Source organism: Typopeltis vanoorti, chromosome 5, assembly GCF_054136105.1.
Source record: "Typopeltis vanoorti isolate ZY-2024b chromosome 5, IOZ_Tvanoo_1.0, whole genome shotgun sequence".
Lineage (NCBI taxonomy): Eukaryota > Metazoa > Arthropoda > Arachnida > Uropygi > Thelyphonidae > Typopeltis > Typopeltis vanoorti.
The window spans coordinates 30,212,010-30,239,630 of NC_143553.1; the positions used below are offsets into that span (position 1 = coordinate 30,212,010).

Below are 27,621 nucleotides of genomic sequence, written 5' to 3' on the forward strand. Positions count from 1 at the left end.
ACATTCATATTCCCATGGATTTATATCTTTTTATTTCATTTCACATTCATAATTTTTAACATTCATAGTTGTTATTAAAACCCTTGTAATGGAGATTTAATTAAATAGTAATACAGTGGAACAACTGAAATAAGAGTAGTAGAAATTTCCTGGAATAATAAAATAAATGTTAGTTGCAGATGATGACATAATATCAGATAAGAAAGACAATTCACAAAGAATGATATATAATTTAAACATCATAGAATAGTTTGGAATGAAAATATCTATAGCTGAAACTAAAACAATGGCATTTTATGGACAAACTCCAGTTAGAAGTAAAATAGTTATTAATAATAAAACATAAATACTTTTATCTTCGATGTGAAAGCAAAGGTTGGTCGATTGGTAGAGCCTCAGTAATGGCTCATGAAAAAAGTTAATCAAGTTTGAGCAGGGCTGCCCCTTCTTCCTTATTTTTTGTATAGTTTATGCCAACTTTGCCGCCCCATGCAAATGCATGTGTTGCACCGTCGGTAGAGCCGGCCCTGAGTTTGAGCATGGTTAGTAGTTGGAAGGGGATCAATTGTTCAATGCTGTTGCCACACTCTCCCTTGATGAGTCTTTGGACTCATCTAGGGAGATTACAAGTGGAAAATTCTCCACTGTCTATTTTGTTAGCGTACTCAACAACTTCCTGTTGCTACTAATATTAACTGTTGATACTTGATAAAATTTCAATCATACTACCCCTCTTTCTCCAACCTACCAAACCCTTCAGATAAGGTTTTCTCAATTTTTCCTCATAGCCAGTGTTCCAGTCCTGATGTTATTTGTGTACATACCTATTGTATGCAACAGATAACCTCATCCACTTCAAATCCAAATGACTGGATTGCTGTTAGTGCACCGTAGTATGATGTGATCTGATATCAGTCACAGTATCCTTACCTCTGCTGGTTGTTCTTACTGATCAATCAGCTTGATACTCTTAACACCTCGCAATATTTGATCTGTGTGAACGTGACATCATGCCGATTTTGAGTGCACTGGAAAGGGAGTAGAGACTGACCGTGAGTGAGCAGCAGGTATATGGGGAATTGAATAAACTTCATATTAATAGGGCTGTGGGACTTGATGATATATCATGTTTTAAGGAGAATGTGCCAGGCATTTGACATACTTGTTTAATATGAGTCTTACATTGAACCATGTTCCAGAAGAGTGGAAGGAAGGCAACATTGTACCACAAAATACTGAATGAAGAGGAGTCATTAGAGCTGTTGCACAAACTTAATAAACAATTCAGCAGTAGGGACTAATGGGATATCAGCACTGGGGCTGAAAGAGTGTTCAGCTGAACTGACTATTCCTTTGACCAAACTATAATTTGAGTCTTAGAACAGGGAAGATTCTGCAGGAAAGAAAAGAATGTATGGCAGTTTTCAGAACAATATAATATGAGAATATTTACAGCAAAGACAAAAATAATGGCTTTCCAAGGAGAAAACCCAATAAAGAGTAAAATGGTGACAGATATTAAAATATTACAAGTAAATACTATCAAATACCTGGAATGTGACTTATGACTCATATGAAGTTGAAAAACATAGACATTAAAATATCAAATTCTTTGCACAAGGGGGGTGTGCAAAGACCGATGTATCTAACTATTGATCAATCAATATCTCAGGAGTGGTGGTGAAGATTTTAGAACAATTGGCCAGGGCTTGCATTCAGAAATAAGGTTGATAGTGAATCTCTGCTTTGCAATGAACAGCATTGATTTACTAAGGAAGGTCATGTTTTAGCAACTTGCTCGCATTCTGTAATAATGTTACCATTGAACTAGACAAGGGGCATGATACACCATGATATGTTTGGGTTTTGTTAAGGCTTTTGACAGAATACAGCATGGTAGACTGTGTGATTGGAATGGATTGCCGTTGGATGTTGTGAGTGCAAGCAGTGCGAATGAATTCAAGAATAAGTATGATAGCTGGTGTGTGTGTGTGTGTACTGTGTGGCCTCCCTTTATGAGTACCTGACTCCATGGAAGTCTCTTAATGATGATAATAATATATTGGAGGAAGTTTAGAAAATAAGAGATCTAGGGATGATGATAGATAGGGACCTAAAATTTAGCAGACACATTACTAAAATTGTGAGAACAGAACAGTGAATTCTGGTAAAGATGTAGAATGATGAGAGATCGGGGGGGGGGGGGTGACAACAACAAAATCCTCTCTCCTGCCCCCATAAATGATATTTATGGGGGCAGGAGAGAGAGTTTTATTTTTTTAAACATCTTTGTTTTATATGAAAGTAAAAAGGAGAACCCTGTATCAGTTTATCATGTACAATAACAATTGTTGTGAATGATTTGATCTGAGACTGAAATAGAGAGAGAATTTTTAATTTGCTTTTTTATAGACCACATTGCAAATTATGACCTGTTATTCATGAGAAATTATGGATCTTAGTTATTTATTATGCGGTGCTGGTTGGCTGAGTGTTTAGCATATCCGCTCTCCAGCCAAACAACAAAAGGCTGTGGGTTCGAATCTCGCCATGGGCATGGATATTTGTGATTGTCTGTTTAAAAAAAAAAAAAAAAAAAAAAAAAAAAAAAAAAAAAAAAAAACTAGTAGTGATGGTGTTGGGTAGTAGAAGTTTGTGAATTGGGTGGTGGAGAAGGAGATTTGTAGGGTGGGTGGGCGCCCTCCCTCGAGGTGTCACTTAATAATATGATAATTATTATTATTCGTAGTGTGGGGAGAATGAATGTGCTACAGAACTTTTGCATTGTGAAAAGTGCAAGAATGAATAGGGCCAAGGAAACTGTCCTAGATTTTTCTGGTAGTTAGCCAACATATAAGATGATTTACTGTTGTAGAAGTTGAGCTATAAAAGAGAAAATTAAGAGAAATATTAAAAGAGAAGCTAAGCAGTATTGTAGAGGACAAACTATTAGAAGAACAAATCCATTTCCAAAAAGGCTGATCCTGCATAAATCCAATTTTTACTCTAAAATTATTAATAGAGAAGAGAATTTCAAAAAGAAATACACGTGGCCTTTATTGATTATGAAAAAGCTTTTGACAAAATTAGTAGACAAAAATTGTTTAAAATATTTACCAATTTAAATATACCAAACCAACTTTTACAACCCATTCAAGAATTATATACAGGAAATAAAATAAAATATTATAGCGATATAAAAGAAGAATTGGAAGACCAAGAATAAGATAGCTTAAGACTGGAACAGGTTACCTGGCCTAAAATCTATGTTAGGAGGAAGAAGAAGTTGAGCTACAGTTTAATTCATGCTGCTATTTCTAAGATATGATATTTATACAAAGAAATCATTTGTTGAGAAAGTTTTTAAGAATGAAAGTCCTCTGTCACTCTGAGATATCTCTAGTGGCAGACTCATATTCTTAATTGTAGAGTCATTGCAGATGGCTAGCCATTTGTTCTACTCATTGCAGTAGTGATCATACTTCACACTGAAAGAGTTCAATGCCAGTGAACTACTTCCTCTACTATCCACTTCCCACTCTAACAATTCATTCTATGCAACCTGGAATGCAATAGCTGGGTTTTTAATGCCCTTTATAGGGTGACAGTTTTGATAATTGGCACAATATCCTGCTGCACTTTTGACACCAACACCCTTGGCAGCTGCCCCAATGCTGAGGCATTCCTATGCCTCTGTATGCATCCATCACTTTCCTTTAAAAATCTACATGCTTTCATGCTAGCAATCCTAATATAGCTGTGGACAACTGTATTCTTCCATCACTTAATATCTTCTCTACATCTCTTTGATTACCTCCTCTCACCAACTTATATCAGTCACACACTTTTCTTCTTCCTATCCTCCACGCTTGGCAAATCATACCCCGCCTCTCTTTTCAACCCGTATTCATGCCGAAACATCCCATAGTCCCTTGTCCGTGTTGCTTGCCTCTAGCATTTCCTTTCCATCTCTGTTGAATACACAGTATTCCACATATAATGTTGATTGCTGCCTGATACAAAGACTGTTCTGACTTGTTGGTGTCCTTAATATGGCAACAGTGTTTTGAGTGACTATACAACTGTTTTGTGCCCTTAAATACATCCATTGATCTACCATTATCATAAATTCTTAGCTGTCTCTACCATTCTAAGATGCATTCCATCATTATAGTAAGCAAAATCTCCCTTGTTCAAGACATTTGTCACCTTGTTATAATACATAAGTAAGTTAGTAAAACATGATCTCCTTTAACAAACTCATGCTGACACCACAGACAATACTGCTGTTATGAACTGATTTCTGTATCCTAGTTCTCACCAATTTTTAGTACCTTCACTACAAGTCTAGTTATACAGATTGGCCTATAATTTGTAGCCATGACCTTATCACCACCTTTGTACAGCAGAATAATTTTACCTTCTTTCTGCTCTCATGAAACTTGTGCTGTTTTAAGACTCATACTAAACAGGCATGCCAATGCTACTGCCAATTCCCTGGAACCTTCCCTTAGGATGCGTGGTGATATGTCATCAAATCCTATTGCCCTACTAACATCAAGTTTATTTATTTCCTCATATATCTTCTGCTCATTCACAATTAAGCCACACTTGACTTTCTTATGGTTTCACCCTGATGAGGATGAAACGTCCTCATAAATTGATCACTGAGTATCTCAACAATGTCTTCTGCAGCAGTTGCCATTCTACCATTTTCTGGCACAACTGGTGATCACTTCATGATCACTCTCACCAACTGGAGGAAAGTGCAAAATCCCACTCACAATTATACCCTCTGATGAAATGATCAGATCAGAATGAACTACCTTCCTTTATATGCTGCCTGAGATAATTGTCTCTCAAGAACTCAAAATCATTTTCCTTATTCTCAAATGCTATATCTGCATTCCAAACTATACTGTTCTAATTAAAATTGCCTTTAATAATCACCCTTCCTTTGTTCACTAATTTAAGTTGTTTATACATTCTTCATCACCACCTTCCACATTCCCTGGTCTATTGCAACATCCAATTAAATATCTTTTCCTGTCAACCTCCACTTCACGCTACACTCCCACTTAACTATTGCCACTATTTCCCTCTATCATGTCTACCTTATGTGGACATAATTCCCCTACTATCATCAGCAACAACCCCCTCCCCTTTTGTTCTTGTTCTTTCTGTCCTCACAATAAGCACTGTACTCTTCCATTTCTATTCCCGTTAGGATATCATCTTCATTCAACCATGTTTCACTTATTTCAACAATTTAGGGGTGAATAAACTCAATAAGTGAAACCATTTCATCCCCCTTATTTCTGATACTCATGCATTTGTAAATAAACACAGCAGTTCACTTCTAGATCTGTAACCAGTCATATCTAAGCTACTTGTTGGTTGTGATTTCCCTACACCTGCCCAGTCACCTTTATCACCACTTACCACATATGACTGCTCAGTTTCAACTACCCCACTCACATTCCAGTCTATTCCATTTCTCTGCTGATCATTCCATACATGTATACATACATTCGCTACCACTACTACTTTCAACATCCACTCTCCCTATGTCATGTCCACCTGGGATCACCCTGTTTCTGTTGCATTCCCATTTTCTCTTAATCTCTCGCACTACTGTTTCCATTGTCAAACACTTCTGCCTCTTCACTATCACTCTTCTGGTCTTTTACTTCATCTCTTACTTCTGATATCTTACTTGCATTACACACGTTGCACTTTCATCTAGCAGCAGTTTTTCCAATTCACTCACTCCAGTAGCATTCATATGCTGCCATAACGAGGGCATGGCGAAAGAGGTGCCCGCCATGGGTGCAACTAGGTTTTGGGCGCAAAATGTTAAAAATAAATAAATGGATATAAAAGTTTGCTATTTTATATTATATTTTTAAATTTTGCCGCTTTAGACACACACATTCTGCAATACACTGCAACTCATTTTGATGGGTTTAATAGTAAGTATTTAACATATTGCATTTAGTAAAATTTAACTTGTTACATTTAAATTTTTCAAAATTTTTGTCATTTTTGAGTTAAGGGGTGCAAGTTAGACACTTGCCACAGGCGCTTCATACCCTCATTACTGTACTGTTCATATGTGTCTGTATAATTCCATTCTTCCCTCAAATACATGCCTTACATCCTACTGCACTCCCTTCTCACACAGCTTTACTAGCATACTATTCATGATTCTGTCTCTCCATCTCAACTCATCATTGTCATACCTCGGCAATACACTGACAGCCTTCGCCACTATACTATTATCTTTCACTCTCCTCAATAACCTGATATTCACCCTTACATTCTCCTTGTGTCCATTTAAATCATTTGTCCCTACAATTATCATTAATTCTCTTGCTCGTTTCCTCCTGATATTCAAAACATGAATTGGACCACGTTATGCATCACTTGACCAAGTGGCAAATTGATGTTTTGGAGATTAGTTTTGCCATCTGATGTATAATGATGTAACCTACCTATAAAAAAATCGAGACCAACAGGAGTCTATATTTTCACAGTTTTCTTTCAAAGAACTAAATGCCGAATGGAATACGTTCCTAAGAAAATTTTACAAAACGCAATTTTTTTTTCCCAAAAACATCAGTTTGGCGCTTGGTCAAGTGATGCATAATGCAGTCCAAAGCTCATTCTCCCTTCTGAATAGCAGACCTTATGAACTCTCTCATTAATCAAACCTCTAATAATGGAATCTCCATGCACTACTATTCTCAAATCATTTGTCACCTCTTTTTCCTTTTTTTTCTTTCATTCTATTTTGCATACATTCATTTGTTTTCACTAAACATCCAGTATCACTCCACATTATTCCCCTTTTCATTTCGAATAACTGGTTCATCAAATCTTGCAACGATTTCACTGTCACTCCTATAGTCTCACTACCTCTCATTCTGCTTTATCTTACTTCCGTTTCTTCATTTATACTTCCATTCACTCCCTTAATTACTTAATTTGTGTTTTTACTCTCTCAGTCTCACTAGCTTTCATTTACACTATCTTTTGTTCCTTCCATCTGTTTCGCACTCATTAACTCATTGTGTAACAAAATATCACGCTTCCTACAAATCCACACTTTCTCTAGTCACCCGTTCAGTCTCTTCACAAACTCATCTCTCACATTTTATTACACACACATATACTCACAACATTGAACTGTTCTTGAAAAATACACATTGTTAATGCCACTTAATTTTTGTGAAGCTTGCATAGTTGCACCAGTCAATGCTCACGTGGTTGACTCGTGAGTACCACCATTGTGTTCCATTCAAAGAAGGCAAGATTCAAAAATTTCAATTAATAAAGTTAGTAACAATTCCCAAAGGCCAAAAATCATGCACATTAAGTTTTCAAAAATAAACAATAGTATACTAAAATTCAAGCAATGTTGCCAATTATCACACAACAAAGCACTTATCTTTTCCTGAGCTCATTGTGGCCCTAAGATCAGTTAACAAAAGTAAACCTACAGGCAAGACAAGATATAGAAAAGTAAATCAGTGAAACTTGCTACAAAGCTGAGACTGCTTTAAGCACTGATGTTCACAAGTACTCTCTATGGTTGTGAGACATAGGTAATGGTCAAAGATTCTGTGAGTGAATATCAACTTTTGAAAGAACATGTTATAGAAAGATTCTGCGAATTGGATGGGTACAAAAGAGCAGCAAATGAAGAACTGTATAAAAAAGTAAACTGCAAAGAAAATCTACTGCAAAAAATAATCAGATGGAAACAAAAGCTTTTTGGACATCTGCAGGATGGTTAATAGTAGAAAGATCAAAACCTCGATGTCTGGAACAATGAACATTATAAACAGGGCAGGACAGTCAAGACGAGAGTGAGTAGATGATGTTTAGGTGGTTTGGACAGTGGTCAAAAGATTGTCCCCTGGCATGGATAGAGAAGATTGATCAAGAATGGTGAAAATAGTACCATATGCCAACAAACATTGGACCCATGGGCACTGATAATGATGATGACGATGATCTCCTTGTGAAAAATTAAAAGGAACATTGAATATTGCATATTTTTTAATTGGTAGAAATTTATCAATGCTGTTACTGCAAGAACTGATAGAAAAATCAAACATATGTCTTCCCCCCCCCCCACAACACACTGTGGAATTCAGCCATCAGAATGCAAAAGAGGTGGAAACAGGATTGGACAAAAGTTATGGCTGATGGCTTTGGCCGATCTAAAAACTAATACTTTGCAGTTATCAGCAGTTGGTAAGCTTGAGATTTTGATGAAAGCCAATTATGAACTACTTGATTCTACTCTTGTGCACACTTTTTTTTTTTTAGAGAAATTAAGACTGAGATAAGAGATGAGAATTTGAAGCGGAATTGGAATGACAGAAGAGGACAGAAAACAGAAAACGTCACTGGCATTCTTATATGCTTGAGAACACATGGATGAGAATGGCTGTATGAACTGTTCCATTAGAGAAGAAACCAACACCAAATTGTGGTCTGAATTACCTAGAGGAAATATCCTCAGAAGATAGTAGAGTATTTGGCATCGGACATTTGCAGGATGGTTAGGATTATATGCTGTTTCAATAGCCATATGGACAACTTGTGAAAGACTGTTGGTGATAGTAAATGCCCTACTATCCCTAATTGCTAGAGCATTTGTAGTCAGAAAAAAAAGGTGGTTGGACTTGTGAACATTGTAATCTCCTGGGAGGATAACTTCACTGTTAGGAAAGTGGGACTGGAAAAAAATTGGTCTTTTAAGAGAGGGAATCAGAATGTCTGCTAGAATTGAGAGAGAGAATGAGAGCAAGCAAATCAATCCTATAGAATGAGGTGGCAAGATTTTTATCAAAGATCAAATAGGTGATTTTAAGTTACAAACTCACTAGCATGGGATATCAGAGTGAACATATGCTACATTTTAGATGAAGTGCATGAAATCAGGACTCAGAGGATTTTTTTATCTATCTCCAGGTTTTGGAAATAGAAATGAATGTTCTTGAGTTTGAAATTAAGATCATGTGTTTGTGAAGTGAATCCTTCAAGTTTTGAGGGTTTGACCTTATTTTCATGCAATATATTTCTGTTTACTTGACTTATTCATTCAAGTTGGACTTAGGAAGTACATGGGATGTATGGTGATGGAAAGTATAGCTCTTTACTTAGCCTATATACATGGAGAATGTTATCCCTCCTCTATAAATTGTGGCCTTGGTAGTTTCCAATCCCATAACATTGCCTGAACTTGCTCTATATAAAACTGGCAGAAGAGTGGCAACAAAATGATATTGGGAATTTTTTCGTGAATTGCACTAATTAGTGGCGCTGTTTTTGGAGTTTTGTTGTTATAATTTGGGTTACCGAGACGGCGAGGTCAGTCAGATGCATCTGCAGTGGAAGAGAAGATAAGTTTGTGTTATTTAGTATAGTTAAATATAGCGTTTATATATATATATATATATATATATTTAGCATTTATTTATATATATATATATATTTATATTTATATATTTATATTTATATATATTTATATTTATATATATTTATATTTATATATATTTATATTTATATATATTTATATTTATTTATATTTATATATATTTATATTTATATATTTATATTTTTATATATTTATATTTATATATATATATATTTAGTTTAGTAGTACCTAGGTAGTAAGTGAAAAAATAAGAGTCAGGAGTGTAGAAGGCTTGAATGACTGTGAAGTTTTGGGAGATGGTCTTGATTGGGAGAATAAATGGCGAGTAACAGCGACTAACTTACAGAGAGAGAGATGAACTGAAAGAGGAGGTGGAATGCCTCTGGAACGAGATAAGAAGTATGAAAGATGAGATTAGGCGAATGAAAGAGGTGAATCAGAGTAGGAGTGAGAGAGAGAGTTATGGGTATGATAGAAGAGGATAGAAACAGTAGGAGAGGATAACAGCAGTAGGAGAGTGGGAATGAGAGAGAGAGGTATGGAAATGATAGAAGAGGAGAGAATAAGAGCGGTGGGAGAGAAAGGTATGGGAATGATAGAAGAGGAGAGTATAGAAACAGTAGAAGAGAGGGAATGATAGAAGAGGTGAGAATGGAAACTGTCAGAGAGAGGAAATGAGAAGAATGTGAGGGAGTGCTGGAACCAGGGATAGAGTGATGCCAGGACAGCAAGTAAGTAGGGGAACACAGTGAGAAAAGGTTAGAGGAGAGAGAGAGAGAGAGTGAGGGATGCAGGTGAGCAATCAAGGAACAGAGTGGTAAGAGGTGTGATGTGTGGAGACTCGATGATCCGTGGTGTGCAATATAAGATGCTAGAGGAGTGTTTGTCTGGAGGGATGATAGAAAGAGTGGCTATGGCAATTAAGAGGGGTGAAAGGATGGACGAAATGATTGTGTTAGTGAGCACAAATGACTTGAGAGGCAATTAAATCGGGCGGCGAGAGAGCTGGATTCTTGCTTGAGGTTGTACAAAAGAAAACACTAGAGGAAAGATTGTGTGTGTTTGCCCAGGTATGATAATGACAAGCTAAGCAGAAGAGCAGTAATGCTGAATAGCATAATAGCCAGAATGTGTCAGAAGAGAGGATTGGAATATGTGGATGCTTGGAGGGCATTTGAGGACAGAATGGAACTGTATGTGAGAGACAGTTTGCATTTGAATGAGGAAGGATAAAGGCATCTGGAGAGATTACTATTTTCTGAACGAGTCGGTGTGTCAATGCAGGGAAACTAGAATTCCCAGGGTGGATGGTAGCAGGGGTGGTGTCTTGTGGAAATGGGTGCTTGGGAGAAGAGGTACGACATCAGTTAACACTGAGTCCAGTGGGATCTAGAGGGGATAATGATAGGTATAGAAGCAGTGACATCTTTATGCTTTTTATACGAATGCCAGAAGTATCCGAAATAAAGGAGATGAATTGGTGGCAATAATAGCATCAGCATTGCCAAAGATTATTGGGATCTCGGAGACATGGTTGATGGAAGATGATATAATAACAGGAATTGAAGTAGCAGGGCACAGCATTTCTTGGCAGGATAGGAAAGGAAAATGTGGTGGTGGAGTACTGCTTTTGATAAGTGATGACTTATGTCCTCTAAGAGCGGAGGCTTCGGAAGGCAGTGACACTAATGGTTTTAAATGCATATGGTGTGAAGGAGAAGTGGCCAAGACAGGATATTTATTATGGTGCTGCTACAAACCAAGGAACACAGAGAGTGGGGAGCAGGAGATGTTTAGGCAGTTGAGCTTAGCAAGTAAAGAAGAATGATTGTTATGGGAGATTATAACTACAGCAGTATAAGCTGGGAAGAGGAAAATGCATGTAGTAATAAGGGATTGGAATTTCTAGAATTCTTCGGGGAAAAATGTCTTAGGCAACATGTAATAGAAGGAACAAGAGTTTTGGATTTGGTCATAGCATCAGAAGAGCTGATAATAACTGAGATGACATCTCTCCCACCAGTTGGAGAGAGTGACCATGTGGTTTTGATTTGGAAGATGAATAGACATGCAGGAGTATCAAAGAAAAGGGAACGTATATGAAATTATAAGGCAGGTGATTATAATAGTCTTAGACATCAACTTGGGAAAGTTTCGTGGAGGGAGGAATTGGAAGGCCGGGATATCATTAGTGCTTGGGAAATTGTGAAGGAATATTTCTTAGCAGCAATAGTAAGCTGTATTCCACGAGTGAAGAAGAGGACACAATTTTGTGTAAAGTGGATGACAAACAATATCAAACAAACTGCAGGTGAAAAAGAGATTATGGAAGAGATACAACGAGAGGGGTGGAGAGTAGATGCATGAAGAATATAAGATGCAGGCCAGGAGAGTGACTAGTATGGCAAGAAAGGCAAAACTGGAAAATGAGAAGAGAATTGGCCCTAAGATCCAAAGGAAATCCTAGGGAATTTTTTAGCTATGTGGCCAGTAGGAGGAGAAATGATTGTGGAATAAAAACGGGAATAGAGTGACTGTTGCAGAGGACATAGTGGAATTGTTCAATGAACACTTTATTGGAGTATTTCATCCTGGAGGAGTAAATTTTAATACTAGAGGGATAGGGCAGGTTTGAGGTTTAGAAGTGCAGGAGGAGAGTGTGTTCCAAATACTGAGTACTCTGGATGTCAGTAAAGCTGTGGGACTGGATGGTATTTCACCATGAGTTTTGAGAGAATGTGCTAAAGAACTGACAGCTCTGTTGACATGGCTCTTCAATAAAAGTCTGGCTGCAGGAAAGGTACCCAAGGAATAGAAGGAAGGTAAGATAGTGCTATTGCATAAGAGTGGTAGCAGACTGCTAGTGTCTAATTATAGGCTAGTTTGTGTGTAATCAGTAGTTGCTAAGTTCTCGGAAAAATTAGGGAGGGACTATATGCAGCGTTGGGCAGACGAGTGTAGTGTTATCTGTGAGAATCAACATGGATTTGTTAGGGGATGCTCTTGCTTTAGTAATATGATTGCCTTTTATAATAAAGTGACAAGAGCAGTTGATGAGGGAAATGCATGTTCAGTCAACCCCCGACTTACATCCGGGTTCTGTTCCATATGGCAGGACGTAAGTCGATACATTAAATCAACAGAGTTATAGGGGTTAGGGACTTAACCGTAATAAGTATATTGTCATTTTAATTTTTAAACCTTATTATAAAACTGTACTGCATTTTACTGCCACTATTCCAATGTTCTTTGCTTATTCCTCTGTTTCTTTTCATTATAAATTTGTTCATAGCAAGCAAACGTGTCATGTACTTTCGTTTCTACTAATAAGTAGCATTCAACATTGGGGTCCATGTCTTCAGCCATTTTGAGAATATTGCTAACTGCAGAGAACATTTCTGCAAGACCCTTCACTGTGAATTTTATCTACATCTCCTTGTTTTTCTTTTCCCTCTTCCTTTTCTCATTTTTCCTCTTCTGCAACAGTTGTTCCTCCAGTTCGACCAATTCTTCATTGGTCAACTCTTCGGGGGAACTTTCTGTGATTGAATTATGTCGTCATCATTCACTTCGAGATTTAGATCGTTTGCTAGACCCACTATTACAAACTTCCAAAATCATGCACAAACCTTTTTAATGTCTTTTTCCTTATGCCACTCATACATTGAGAGGTCACGTTGTCCCAAGCCACAGCAATATTTTTAATAGCATGATAAATATTGAATGTTTTCCAGAATTGCATGATAGTCTGGTCATTTCCTTCAGTGGCAGAAATGGCTTGTGAAAAAGTTGTCCGTAGATAATAAGCCTTAAATGCTGCAAGAACTCCTGGATCCATTGGTTCGATCAATGAAGTAGTGTTTGGATAAATGTCATGAATAAACCTATTATATGTTTGTATATAATATACAAACATATAATAGGTTTATTCATGACCTTGAACTTGGTGAAGATCACTGCTATAAGACTTACAAGACAGATGACCTGGAGCTTTATCTAGAATTAATAAAATTTTAAATTCTACATTTTCTTTCACACAATAGCTTTTTTTATTTCACTCGCATAACAGTTGATTAAGACATCCACTATTTCTTATTGCTCCGATAATGAACTGGGAGTATGCTTCCTAATGTTTTTGAAGATTCGTGGATTCTCACTGTGCCATATCACAAATGGTTTCAGTTTGTATCCAGCCACATTACCCGTAACAGAATCGTAATATGGGCATTAAGAGCTTTGAAACTAGGTATAGGTTTCAGCTTTTTGTGGATGAATGTCCGCTTGGGCATTTTTTTTTTCCGAAAAAGGATGTGTCATCCATATTAAATAATTGCTGTGGCAAATAATTTTCCTCCTTAATAATTTTATTCAATTTTTCCACAAACTACTTGGCAGCCTTCTTAGCACTTGCAGATTCCCATACATTTTCACATTTCAAGGTTCTGGTTTGATAGCATTGAAACTCATTAGATTATCTTCACTCCACTTGAGAATGGTGAGGAGATCAGTGTTTAAGATGCTGGTCATGGAAGATCTTGAAACTTGAATCATTTGAATAATTAAATTTTTTTTGAATGAAGAAGTGGAAAGGAGAATACTATTGTCAGCAGAACTACAGATATCATTTGAAGTTAGAGAAGGTCATGGATGTATAAAAGAAAGATTGTGGACAAGAGTACAGAACCCTGGGTTCTCTAGCATTGAAAAAAAAAAAAAAAAAAAAATCTGACGATAGCCATCCACCATGGCATGCAATGAATGGCAAGAGAGGAAACTGGCAATTCAGCTACAGAATAAGATGTAAGATGATAGCTTGGAAAGACCTTAGTACAAGACACAATTATTGCTTTGGGAATATCAAGACGACTATGCAAGTTTCTCCAGATCTTTCCATGGGCTGGGCTCAAAAGTAAGGAAGGCTATACCTCCTGAGCTGTCTCAGAAGGTATATCCAAACTACTTAGATCCATTGGCCTCCAACTGTCCTTCCATCCTGTCAATAACATATCTACTTTTCTAGGTTTAGCTAAAGATAAACATCAGCTTTTACACCACCAGGGAGTATATCAAATTTCTTGTCAATGTGGATTATCATATTTTGACCAAACAGGTAGATCTACAGCTGTGTGTGTCATGATGAACATCTAGATTGTTACGTTCCATGAGCAAGATCAATCGGGACTTGTTATCATCACCAGACACAGAGTTCTTTGTTAAAAAATTAAGGTTCTCCATGAAAGTGCTAATCAATTGGAATGTTTATATAAAGAGAATTGTGAAATCTTGCTGCATCAACCAAATCTAAATAGAAATGATGGACTTACAGTTCTTCACAAATTCCAGAATTAACTTAGATAGATGTATAATTAAATTTATCTGTGTGTTTATTTTTTTTTCAAATCTTTAACAAGATTTAAAAAAAAAAATGAACGCACAGATAAAAAGAAGAGTATTCTTGACTAGAAATTGGAACATTATCAAAAGAGAGAGGTTCTGGGTTTGATAGCATTGAAACTCATTACATTATCTTTACCTTAGAACCTTAATATAATTAGACCATGATGCCTTACATCATGCATACATGTAGTTTGCACATGTCATTGTTGAATATATACTAGTTTCTGTTCTTGTTGTTTAATTTGAAAGTGATACTAAAGATGCCCTTGATACTAGGGTGCAAATTTTATACTAATAAAAATATATACATAAGGTAAATCTGTTTTTAGACTATTTATTAGAATGAGAATGGCAGAAACCATGTTGATCACTAATTAACTAGTGATTCTCCATTAGTGAAGAAGCTGTTTGGTGATGACTTTCAAGAGTATTGAGGCAAGGGAAATGGGACAATAGTTTGATGGCTTACATAACTCCCTTTATTATGGCTGGTTGGATAAAGGCTTTCCATGTTGTTGGTTAGATGTCAGATGAGATGACAGTTTATATAAGCAGTACAGGATGGGTATTATATATGGAGCACAACTGGAGTGATAGCAACATTTTGGTGTGTGACTTAATTCTAAAAACATCACTCATATTGCATGTTGAAAGAAGAATGAAATTCTTCAGTTTCCATGCTGAAATTACATGCTTCCTTTACTTCCTCCCCATCAATTGGGGGCAAGATGGAGAAGTAAACGAAATCTTTGCTCTTGAATCCAAACAAGGTTCTTGGCCTGTTTGAGCTAGGGCAGGTATTAGACTTGGTGTTTGGTTTACCTCTGAGGGGCATGGATGCTACATCTCAATCCCCTGCCATTGTTAGTTCATTCCAGGATAGTTTTCATTCTTAGGGTTTAATCTTGGCTCTTTCTAGAAAAATGTGTTCCATCTCATTTTAGGTGTTTTGGGGATGGTTACCTTAAGAAGGTTAGAAAAATCTTCATGCAGTATATAGAAGAGAGCAGTTAGGTTGATTAATGACTTGTCTCTTACCATTTTGTTTTACTCTCCTTTACACAGGTATTCCATGTCTGCTGCTTGCATTTTCTACAAAAATTTCGATGGTTATTATTCACCTAGCATCAATAAATCCCCCTACCTCCCCATTCCAATTTCTCCTGGAAATGTGTTTAAATATGTGCAGTACTTTTCACAGTTTCAACTTCATACCTTGCTGACAGGGAAGTCAAGGAATGACAAAGCTGGAGAGCAGCATTGTTGTTGGAATGGTTTCCTCTCTTACTTATTTCCCCAGATAACTGCTTTCTGCTATACTTTTTATTAATCTACAATACTAATGTTGACATAGGTTACACAAGCTCTCATATATTGGATTACCTTTAAAAAAAAAAAACTGATTATCGTGATTTCAACATAAGTGCTATTCAAATCCTTAGAATGATCCACTTGAAGTAAAAGAATTCTGATTTTTTTTAAACTTTTAATTTATTATCTTAAAAATATAAATTAAAAAAAGGAAAGGTTATCAGTGTATTATATACAAACATATAATAGGTTTATTCATTTTATTTGGTGCATATTTTGGTATATCTATCATATTATACTGGCGGGTTAAAGATTATATAATTCATAAATCTTGTACTCGAAACTACTACCTCTTCAGCGTTCCCATAAATAGGATAGCGGTATCACACTTGGCAACAAAGATCATCTTCCGCTAAACACTTTCACAAACATATGTTTCCCAGTGAGATTTGAACTCTTAGCCTAGTTGCTTGATCATCTGAGCTGTTTTTCAGAGTTGTAATACAGTTGTAGTTACTGCACTAAGTATGAACTACTGATTTTTTATCAAAGGAAGTAAAGCATAAAAGTGTCTCCTATTAAGCTAGTCCATATTTAAAGCATTGCAGATACTGTTATTAGTCATTTCTGAAGTTTATGCAATTTGATATGGCTCTTGCAGTTGCTGTGTTACAATCGAATCAGCTTGAATGGCCAAGTGGTTAGCAAATCTGCTCCCCAATCAAGTGGCTGCAGGTTTGTGAGTAGGAGATGTAGAGAGTGTTCGGCTAATGAGTACTCATTTTGCAAAGAGCTGTTATTAAAGTGGTGGGTGCAATAGTGAGCTCAATGCTACCTCTTCATTGTATGAAAAAATTCAAGTGTGACAAGAGGAGGTACTAGAACTGTTGCATAAACTGAATAAGAATTCGACAATAGGGACTGATGGTATATCAGTCCCTATTGTCGAATTCTGAAAGTTCAGGTGTCGAATTCATTGTCGAATTCTGAAAGTTCATGTGAACACTTTCAGCACAGATGCTGAAAGTGTTCACCTGAACTGGCTATGCCTTTTGATCAAACTATAATTTGAGTCCCAGAGCAGGGAAGATTCCACATATAGGAAAGAATGTATGATAATCTCATTGTACAAGGTTTGTTCAAAGACTGTTGTGTTTAACTATCCACCTAGCAGTATCTCAGGAGTGGTGGTGAAGATTTTGGAAAAGTTGGTAAGAGCTCAAATATAGAAATAGGTTAACAGAGAATCTATATTTTGCAAAGAACATCATGGGCTTACTAATAGATGGTCATGTTTGTGCAGCTTGCTTACAATTTATAATAATGTTAAGATTGAGATGAGGGGGAATGGATATGCTGCAGTACTTTTGGACTTTGCTAAGGTATTGGACAATATAAAGCATGGGATACTATTGCATAAATTGGAGGATATGGGATTGTTTTGTGCCTAACTATATTGCTGACATTTCTGTCATATTTTGGTGGGTCAGCAGAAAAGAGCACCATTAAGTTATTAAAAATTGATATATTGATTATGTAATGTCTGCATACTTAGTAGTGTTTGACATTACGTGTATGAATGCATTTATAAATAATACAATTTTAGGCAGTACAGGAAAGGGGAGAAGATTGACTTTATATCAGAAGTGTTCTTCTACAAAGATAAAGGCTCACGAAATACTAATATCTATTCAAATATGAGATGATACAAGCATTTAAAACATTCATTTGTTGACTTTGCACTAGTGAGTAATTAAAGACTATGTGATCAACTAATGCATTGGTATTTGAACACTTTGGCTTTGTTTTTGCCTCTGAGAAAGATGTACCTCACTATAATATGGGGTGCCCAGCCTAGTTAATGAATTATCGATTTAGTATGCATTATCTTACATTCTTACTAAAAACTATATTTTTATGGTATTATTATTATTTAATTACAGGATCAACAGATAACTAGCAATCTCAATGCTAGTCCTTTGGATACATTAAGGTTCCCACTTGAACAACAGCTTCTTGATATCATGAGGACAACTTCTGAAAGTCAGGATCACTATAAAGGTTTGCTTCTTTGTCTAACTATTTTTGCTCTAATAAAATTAGAATAAATTTTATTAATAATAATATGAAACATCTTTGATATTTTTGAATACAGTTCAAAATGCCTATGACTTTAAACTACAATAATGTGTAGCAACTTCTGGATAATATTTAATATTTTTTGCATTGACATTTTTTTAACTCCTTAGTCACATTTCTAAATGGAAGGGGGGGGGGAGGAGTTATCCTGTTATTTCTGTGTTGGGTAATGCTGTAAAAATGTGAAGGGAGATAGGGGTAGGGATTCACGTTATAGCAGACGTGGTTTTTAAGGTCATTGTAGGGCTTACGTTGCCTTTCTCTCAAAATGCCCTCAAGTTGGCTTCCTGTAATTTTGCTTTTCTTATATGCTAACCACAAATAGATAAAAAGCAATACCTGCTTATCCTCTTTGTGCCCTGTGGCACATAGGTCAAGAATCATATTCTCTAGCTATACTTATTTTTAACCATTTCTGTTTCTGTTTAGCTCTCTCCATCAGCCATCTTTTTTATATATTCTTTGCCAAATTACTATAGGCATTCCCCTTTTTCCTCTAGGATTCTTGTCAAATCTACCCTTGGAACTTCTCCTCTGTCTGTTCTCACTACATGTTCAGTAAGTTTCTGTATGCATATTTTACTGGTGATACTTTTTTTTTTTTTGCTCTGTCTATTTATAACTCATAATTTCTTATGTTGGCCAAAAATATTTTTATATTTTACACAAATGCTTTGTTTGATAACTGTAATTTGACTTTCTATTTATTTGTAAATTTCCATGTCTTTCTCAATTTCCATATGCCCATTACATTGCTGTTGAATTATTTTGGTTTTATTAATACTTGGATGATTTCCATATATTATTCATTCTTCTCAAAGTCTGAGGGGTTAGCGTAGTGGCGTTGTGCTTCACAACCATATGTCTGGGGAAAGAGTGTCCCAGGTTTGATTCCTGTCGAAAATGTGAGGAACTCAAGGATCTTCCTCAGCCATAGCCAAGTTAGCCAGTCTTGGGTGCGGGCAGTAGGGTTTTTTCCACTAGTTTATCTGGTGTTTTTCATCCCGCAAGCAGGCAAACCGGCCCAGTGAACATACGCTGTTACAGTCAAAAATATACCCCTCCCCCAGCAGCAGACTAGGCGACAGGTCGGTTGACAGTGGTACTAATAAGAAGTCGCATCTAAGTAACACACGCACCCTGCATAGGAAGCGGGAATAACGTGTAGTGAAGAAGAAGATTCATTCTTCTCAAAACAGTATTTATCACTTTAAATGGAGAATTTTTTACTTTATTCATCACTCTAAATGGAGAATATCCTGATAAAACTGTTATTCAGTCCTGACAGGTTGGTTGATCAACCTACAGTACATTGTTGCAGTGTATGAGTAGTGAGTTAGGAAAGGAGAAAATTGTTTGCATTTGCTTTGAAGGCTTGCAAATTGTATTCTTTAAGAAAACACGAGGGTGGTGCAGAGAGACTGTTCTACAATACAGCAGTAAGCAGTATCAACAATAAAGGATGAAGAAAAGAAACTTGTGTTGTGAGGTTGAGTTGAACTGTGAAGAAAAATGGGGGCATCTACACATGTTTCAATGGCTTTAGTAAGGAGTCAAGGAATTATTGATACCAGCTCATATGAACATTTACCAAGGAAATATTTATAGAAGATACATAGTGCAGAAACAAAGTACTTGTGTGAAAGTGGGTGCGGTGATTTGGTAGGAGGTCATTAATCAATCTGATTGTCCTCTTCTGTATTGTCAAGTATTTTAAGGGAGATCTTATTAGAGCCACTGAGCCACCACCTCAAATATGAGACAATATTCAATAGTTCGGCAGATTTGTGATTTGTATAAAGTTAATAGTTGTTCAGATGTGAAGAATGAGAATGCTCTTTTTTTTAAATTTTTTATTTTTATTTAATTTTTTTAAATGCCAGAAGAGGCTTGACATCAGGGTAAACAAGATGAGAGAAACCACATCTTGTTTAGAGATTTGAAAATCAGAATTATGTAATGCAGGGTTTGTCAAATGAAAAAAAGGTGTGCTGTCATCAGTGAAATTGTGCATTGGGTTGGCAGTCAACTGGAGTAGGTCATTGATATACAGAAAGAAGAGTAGGAGGGAGAGTAGATCCTCGTGAAACCCCAGCGATTAGTTGCATAGTTAGAGAATAAGGAACTTCCCATCACATTTAGTGTGCATCCAGTCAGAAAACTTGGAGCCCAATTGCAGAAGTCATGGGGCAGACCAAGTCTGGCACAACAGCCAATTATGGCAGCTTGCCTAATTGGCTGTTGTGCCAGACTTGGTCAAAAGTTTTGGAGATATTAAGAGCAACCACTAGAGTTCCACCAAACTTTTCCATGGTATTTGTTCAGAGATGTATGACACTAGCAGATCTCCTGGTTACTGCTAGTGGCAGAATCCATACTGTCAGTCATTTATTACTTGGGTGCCTTTAAGGTAGCATAGAAGTTGGGTGCTGATGGTTTTCTCCATTACTTTAGAGAGGATAAAGGTGAGAGAGATTGGGGTGATAGTTCGATTGCAATGATCTGTCACCTTTCTTGGGAATGAGTTGAACATAGGCCAATTTCCAGGCTGTGTGTGTGTGTGTGGGGGGGGTAGATACAAATGGAGTAACATCATAAACAGATGACATAGGAGACAGTAGTTCAATTCTGGTGCAGAAGCTTTCAGGACAATTGGAGGAATGCCATTGGAACCAGGAGAATTTTTAGTGTCTGCTAATTTTTTTGGCAGAAGGACAGGAGGTATTGAGTATTATGCATATAGAATGGTTGGATGGGGGAGGGATTTATCAGGATCAGTTATGCATGTATTGAAGAAGAATTAAGCTATGAGGGCATCTTTTTCTGTAGTTGATGATGGAATAGAGCCATCTGGATGTGTGATGTGACAGAAGGGTGGGAGAATGTTGGGTAAAAATTATGACCATTTGCTTTGACAATAGACCAGAAAGCTGGGTTGCCTTTTGTACAAGATGCATGTTCCCTGCTTTTTGCTTTTTCAGTCCGTTTTGGAAGCATTGATAGTTTTCTTGCAGCTGTTTGAGACTTGGGTATAAGCACTGAAGGAAGATAGAGTTCTTGGTGAAAGCCAGTTGTGGTATGCTTGAAGTTTTGCATGTACAGCCTTGCTGCACCTTTTGGAGAACCCATTGGCTTAGATAAGGAATGGCAGTTTTGGATGGTGTAGGAAATGTATGTTTCCATTCTAGTAAGGATTACTTTTGTGATACATTCAATGCATATGTTTGGGTTGGAAGGCTAAAACAGTAGTCCGACCATGGGGCTGACCTTCGCATAGAAGTAGCGAAGGTCAGCCCACTTATTATAGTGCCAAACTAACTAATCTTGATTGAGTATGGCTGTGTGTGAGAACATTGTTCCATGGGAGATGGATTAAGTACTAGATTGTGATCTGAATTACCTAGAAGACATACAATGTCCACAGTGTAATTGGAAGGATCACTAGTGAAGAAGTGATCTAGGATACTTTTGGGAGTGGTTGAGATGGTCTGGTATTCTGGGAGGCATGTGAACAATATGTGTAAAGTCATTAGTGATGGCATGTCTCAGAATCTCTACCTGCTTGGTCTGTACAATTGGAGGAGGAGAGCCAGTTGATGTTGTAAACAGTAAAATCTCCTAAGAAGATGATTTTACTGTTAGTAAAGTGGGACTGGAGAAAATTGTTTAAGATGAGGAAGTCAGAGTTCAGAGTGGTTGGTAGCATTGGGGGAGTAATAGAGACATAATGAATTTGACTGGGTGAGGTAGGGAGATTTTTAGCCAAAGAAGGTCCAAGTCAAGTTATTCTATGTTGGATACTTTTAGGCATGGTATGTCAGAGCAGATATATGCACAGATACCACCCTTGGATCAAAAGGAGTTAATGAGTGTGTAATTGGGAAAGCGTAGATGAGTAGTTCTTGGAAGTGGTGAGATTTGGGTTTCTGCCAGAAAAGTAAGTAGGATTTTGCAGACTGGTAGCGAATGCTATTAAGGTTTTAGATGCAATCATGTATGTTTGCAAAGTGAATTTAGAAGGCTCCATGGTTTCTGTGCTAACATTTTTTTGTAATGAATGATCAAACTTTCATCACCAATTTGTTTTTTTCTTCTAGTTGTTCTCTCTGATCAAAGATTAGATTGGGCTGAGCTCATATGCACAATTGAGAATAAGTGCCTTTTATACACTCAAAGCATCATTTATGAACTTTTGTATTTCACTTGGATCCATTCTCTTGTGAACTGTGGAAGATTTGTTTGTTTCCAAAATTTATTTGACATTTATATATATATTTACATTTGGCTAGCTTCTTATTTAACAGTATATAGTTCACTGTTGGATTTTGACGTAGTAATACTATTTCATGCTTGCAAAGTACAAATAGGTACCACTTGCCATTTAGCCATTCAGATTCATCAGTAGATTTGGCTACATGAACATTGTCTGTCTACATGAAACATGGTATGTTTCATGTAGACATGTGGCCACAAAACCGAAATAATTCGATTGAAGGTTATATTTCTTCTGCAGCTAAGATTTTAGAGAAATTGGTAAAAGTTCATACACAGATTTGGGAAGATAATGAAATTTAATTTATAGAGATCATCATGGATTTGCTAAGAAGTGCTATTGTTTCTGTAATCTGTTTTTTTTTTTTATATATATATAATAAAGTAAAAAGACAATTTCATGAGGTAAATGCATATATTGTAATTTTTCTAGATTTTGTAAAAGCACGTGATAGGTTGCTACATAAGTTGATATACCTCTTTATATAAGGCTTTGATACACATCCTTAACTATTCATAGATTTTTTTTTTTTTTTATTATCATCATCATCTCAAAATCACGAAATCAAAGACTCATTTTGGGAATGTCCCTTGTTCAGACACATAGTTCATCATACTATGCTTTAAATATGTTCAAATTCTCTGCACCATACTCTTAGCCATTGCATTCCAATCATTCACAACTCTCCATGGGAAAAAAACCTGCTTCTTACACCCTTGCTCACAGCATCCAGAGATGACATCTCACACTATTTCATGAAAAACCTATTCAATGTTAATCTTACTAATTCACACATCTCTATCATATGACCACTTGTTGGATCCTACTTCTTCTCAATCTATACTTTGGATTCGACATGATTACTATTACGATGTTCTTAACTAATTGATAAGTTGTAAGTTGATTTCTAATTCAAATATAAAGAAAATTTATATTTAAAGACTGCGCCACTTTATATCTGAATTAGTTCAAGAATTGAAGATAAACCAACTCTCAACTACCTCTCCTTTATATGTTGTTATTATATATACTGGCCGAGTATATTTGACTTACTTAATTTACCCGCTTTGGTTCGAATATTTTATGAATGGTGCAGTAAAAGAGATTCAGGCAATATACAACTTTTGATTAACAAAAACAAACATTTAGTTTTAGAATCACAAATTTTACATTTAAGTTCAAATCAGTAATTAAGATATCACAAACATTTTAGCTTCTCTGATAAGTACAATCATACAAACTCAGACAATGGGAAATCTGTTATCTCTATAATACGGTCTTCTTACAGTTCCTTAAGTTCCAAAATACAATAAAAATTGCAGTAACACCTCTTCACAAACAAACATCTTTAATTTTACACTTCAGCTAATTCTCTGTAATAGTTACTGTTAGTATAGGGAAATTCTAGGATGAAACTCGCACACTTCTCTGTATAGAAATATTAAAGGTTGGAATAATCTTACCGATAATCTTTTTTCTTCATCTACTTATATACAAACACTTTTTATAACCGTAAACACTTTTAACAATAAACGGCACTCATTAAAATAAATCTTCTAAGCATTAACTGAATTAATTCACGGTCACAATACACATAATCAGACGTTCTTGCATGAAGCACTACTGATCACTCATGAATTAGGTAACACAATAATTCCTTAACTTTAGGTTTTATATGCACAGTTGTTCATTCCTCCGTCATTCAAATAATTCTTTAGGCACTATAATTCTAAACACAGCTAATGGTAAACTTACAGCCTCTACTATTCTCTAGTAACTTCGTGCTTTGCTTCAAGGTTCCATATGTCCTTGAAAGGTCGGTGCTGAAATTATATCTCAACTCAAGTATCGCTAGTCTATTTAATAGTCTCTCAGCTGTTTTCCGTAGCTATAATTGTTATTCTACAGCTTATTAGCTAACTGCTTCTCGACTAGTAGACTTAAATTAGCTGCTTGAGTGCCTTGCCGACTCTCTCTAATATCGCACTCTGATTCCCCGAATGCTGAATACTCAGATTCCAACCGAATGCCAATCTCTCTCTTTTCACTCTCTAATAAATAATTTCAGCATTCTTCCTTTTTATATTCGTTCATCCTGCCTAAATTATTCTCGTGATCTCTTTCTAAACCTCTTTTCAATAAATCTTCTCCTCACTGTTCCAAACTTGTACTCGCTCATTTACATACATCTCCATGACAACAAAACAAAACATAATAAAATTGAGCTTTTGCATAACGTTAAACTTCTACAAACAGGAATAAATAGAGAATATTTACATTTCAATTAATGCACAGTTAAATTATCAAATACAAATTCTTATAATATTAACATAACAATAAATAAAATAGCTTAATAATATTTAAATACAGAGTCTAATACTATTATTATATCTTTGATTAATTTTCTAATTATTATTAGAACTTAAAGGAAAATTACATGAATAATAAATCTTAAGCAAGAGACTAACAAATAATATATAAACAAGTCTTGCTTAGAATATGGTAGATTATGTTAAATGTGAATGAAGAACAAAAACATACAAAAGAATTTCATTCACAGTTTAACACCCTCTTCCTTCTATCGACTAGACTCTGTAAATTGCATCTTCTCAACCTTTCTTCAAACTCAACATTCCAGTGACCTGAGACTACCTTAGTCAATCACCTCTGGACCCTTTCCAATATCTCTTGGTCCTTTAAAAAAGCAGGTGACCAAATCTGTGCACAGTAGTCCATATGTGGTCTAATCAAGGTCTTATACAATGGAACCACAATTTATTTACTTGTACAAGTCACTGTCCTTCGCATCATTGCCAAAATTCGTTGTGTTGTCATTACAATTTTGGCAATGTATCCTCTAAATTTTAAATCCTTATCAACCAATTCATGTCACTCAGTCTGAAGTTTTCTTGCAAGGCTACAATATCTGTACTACTACTCATAGTTCTTCCCAACTTTGCATCATCTGCAAACAACTGAATATTCCCATTCAGATCTAACCCAATATCATTAACATACAGATTAAACAGCACTGGCCATAAAACAGATCCCTGAGGCACACCACTGGTAATTTTTCTCTTCAGAGATAATGCTTCCCAATACACAACTTGCTGATATCTATCAGATAACCAATCTCCATTCCAATGCATTGATCTAATATCCAACACCATCTGCTCTAGTTTGACTATCACCTTGTTATGTGGTAATCTAAAAGCCCTTGCAATTAAAATCATCCTTTTCCTATTTGCTTGGTTAATTGCTTATGCATTTCTCAGTCACTACTCTCTATTGCTAGGCCTATAGCAATATCAGACTAAGTATTTCATTCTATTCACTTCTTTCTCACATCATACTGCCTCAAAACTACTGTCACTATTTCCCCCTTGCATCTCTACCTTGTATGGATATGACTCCTTTTCTATCATCAGTAGCATCTCATCTCACTTTTTTACCCTTTCGGTCTTCATGAAAAACATCATACTCTTAGATCTGTATTCCTGTCAGAATGTCATCCTGACATTCAGTTGTCAGGAATAATGTTGAAATTATTAACTGTTCAAGAACCTCCATAGTGTGCAAAGAATCATTATGAAACACCTACGCTAACCATTAATCATACACAATGCCGTCATATGGATGACATTATTCAGTTAATAATTTCAATTAGGAACATTCATTAGACATAAGAAAACACAAAGTTCTATCAACCAGATAGACAACCATTAAAGCAATAAGCATAATATCTTAATCTATACTATAATATTGGTTTATAAGAATTATTATTATTGAATCTACTGGATTACGTTACTTGTCAGTATTCACTCACTGCATTTGTTAGGAATTTGTATCCCTTTCAAAATGTCTCTGAAACATCAAATCATAAATACCTGCTAGTGTAGTTAAAAATTTTAAGTTATCTTTGATCATATGTAAACTAATTCATGTACCCTGGATTCTGAAGGTGAGTTAGATGGTCTCATATGGGTCTGGCAGGGTTTTTCCTCCCAGAAACTTGGTTTTTCATCCCGAATTTTCTGAAAACAGTCATAGTACATTGGCCATATAACTTGAGTTGCTTCTGCCATAAATTCAAAATAACCTAACCTGACATGGATTGGTTCCCCATAAAATCAGAACCTAACCTAACTTAGGTTCTGATTTTATGGGGAACCCATCCATGAGAAATTGGTCAATCTATAGTACACTTGTACTGGATGGGCAAGAAGAACTTGTTCACATTTACCTTGAAGAGTTGTAGGTTGTATTCCTTAAGCAACACATAAGATGGCAGACTTCTAGTAGACAGCAGTGGCAGATTCTGACTGACTTAATATTATTAAAATTATTTAATAAATTCATATTTTAAAATGTTTAATTTATTATTTTACTATTTTTTGAATCATTCCAAGCAAAATTATGGTTGAAGATGCATAATTTTGATTTTACGAAAACAATTACTTTATCATCCCATCCTTTAGATCGAAATTTTTTTTTTCCCGTGGTATCGTGTTGAGTGGATAATCATAATTGTTACAATTTTGAGGGGTTTCAAAATTAATCAATTTATTTCCAGATTGTTCAGTTTCTGTTTATGCCATTTTAATGCTCAAGGTGTGTACGTTTGATTTCTTATTAGCATTTTCCATCCAACTTTTTTTCATGATGCTGACTACCTGCTTTACGTCCAAGTGCTCTTTTACATCCATTTTGTATTCTACCCTGTAGGTTCATGGTTGACATAAAACAGCTGACTATAAAATGCTCAAATTATGCAGTGGACCAAATATTTGAAATTTTTATGAGATGCTCTTGATAGGTGACTATAAAAGCAAAATCAATCATTTCTGTTATTTTCATCTCTTTAGCCCAGACAGTCTTTTGAAACCACAATGTGTTTTTGTTGCACCTTCCAGTGTTTAGTGATCCACTTATCTAGACAATTTTTTTAGGACTTCCTGAGTGGTGTGAAGTAAACAAATTACATATTGAGTTTTGACATGTTATCTACATTAATGTAAAAGTATAATAAAAAATTTATATAATTTTTTAC

The 27,621-nt window shown here is 35.9% G+C and overlaps 1 protein-coding gene across 1 annotated transcript in view; it reads left to right on the forward strand.

The window, feature by feature from the left end:
- LOC150106282 (cytoplasmic polyadenylation element-binding protein 2-like) overlaps positions 1-27,621 on the forward strand; it is a 417,239-nt gene that overhangs the window by 25,385 nt on the left and 364,233 nt on the right. The window contains exon 2 of the mRNA XM_090393070.1: positions 18,103-18,220. Coding sequence (XP_090249196.1) covers positions 18,103-18,220 — 118 coding nt within the window. The remainder of the gene's footprint in view (positions 1-18,102; positions 18,221-27,621) is intronic.